Below are 1,199 nucleotides of genomic sequence, written 5' to 3'. Positions count from 1 at the left end.
AATATTTCGTGATATATATATATATTATATATTATTTGATTCCTCTTTACTTCCTGTGATCTGTTCCTTTCCCGGTTTGTTTTATTTATATCGATGATTTATTTCATTTAATATTTTCCTCTTTTTCTTCAACGGTGCCGATCCATCACTTTTTTTTCAATTAAAAAAATTTTAATCTATATTTCTTCGCAGGCATTTATTTTTAAATAAGTATTTTCAAGAATTTTTCGTAAGTAAAAAAAAATAATGTTTTAGTATAAACACCGATTTATAGTATAATTATAATCCACAAAATGCGCCGATTCCGAAATGTATGTGAAGAAAAGCTTTTAAAAAGCTGGCCGATCAAATAATCAATTATATTTAAAAATCCTTCTCTTTATGTATTAGAAATGTTATAATTTTTTTTTTAATTTCATTTAATGCATACCATATAATAAAAAGAACAAATTAAAAATAATAAAAGCTATGTGTATTAGGATAAGATGTACTTACGTGGGATAATATTTTTTCGCATCATGGCCAAGCTTTGACTGAGAACATTTCAACAGCTCAGATATGAAGTCAATTACTGAATCAACATATACAATTCCTACCCCCCTCCACTTCAATTTATTAATGTACAAAAACACAGTGCTGTTTTTTTCTATAGATATTAACTTTGCATTTTAAATTGATACAGAGGCTAAACTCAGTTATATTGTTCTGTTTAAATGTTATCACTAGATTTACTAGTAAATACAAGACGGAAAAAAATCGTTTTATAAATAAATATGATTATATAGAATGATGTACTATTTGGCCTGTCTTTTTTTGATGTACTCGAAGCGAGATGTGGTGTCAACAACTTATTGACACCACACAACTTGACTAAAGGTATTTTGTTAAAAAGTACTAATAACATTTAACGAATAATTTCTGTCTCTTTTTTATTTTTTAATTAATCTGTTAATAGTTATTTATATTATTCAAGTTCTTTTTGTAAAAGGTGTAGTGGTTACGTTTTTATTTTCATTTATTTATTTATTGTTATTTTAATGGCGTTATAACTTCTTCACCCCAATTCACTTCGTCTAGTTCAGTTGGGGAACATGTTTGAATCGATCCGAAATATAATAATAATTATAATTGGGTTAAAAAAAAAATAGAATATATTTATATTATTTCTGAAATTTTAAAAGTTTCATCGCATAGATTAT

At 25.5% G+C, this 1,199-nt stretch overlaps 1 protein-coding gene across 1 annotated transcript in view; it reads right to left on the bottom strand.

Annotated features, from left to right (window-relative positions):
* Positions 1-615, bottom strand: part of LOC106686646 (androgen-induced gene 1 protein) — a 13,901-nt gene extending 13,286 nt beyond the window's left edge. The window contains exon 1 of the mRNA XM_014430053.2: positions 496-615. Within this exon, the coding sequence (XP_014285539.1) occupies positions 496-520 (25 nt within the window). The 5' untranslated portion in view covers positions 521-615. The remainder of the gene's footprint in view (positions 1-495) is intronic.
* Between the last annotated feature and the right edge of the window lie 584 nt (positions 616-1,199).

This window comes from Halyomorpha halys, unplaced genomic scaffold, assembly GCF_000696795.3.
Source record: "Halyomorpha halys isolate HHAL.00 unplaced genomic scaffold, Hhal_1.1 Scaffold854.1, whole genome shotgun sequence".
Lineage (NCBI taxonomy): Eukaryota > Metazoa > Arthropoda > Insecta > Hemiptera > Pentatomidae > Halyomorpha > Halyomorpha halys.
The sequence above is the reverse complement of the archived record's forward strand: the minus strand, read 5'-3'. Positions and strand labels throughout refer to the sequence as shown.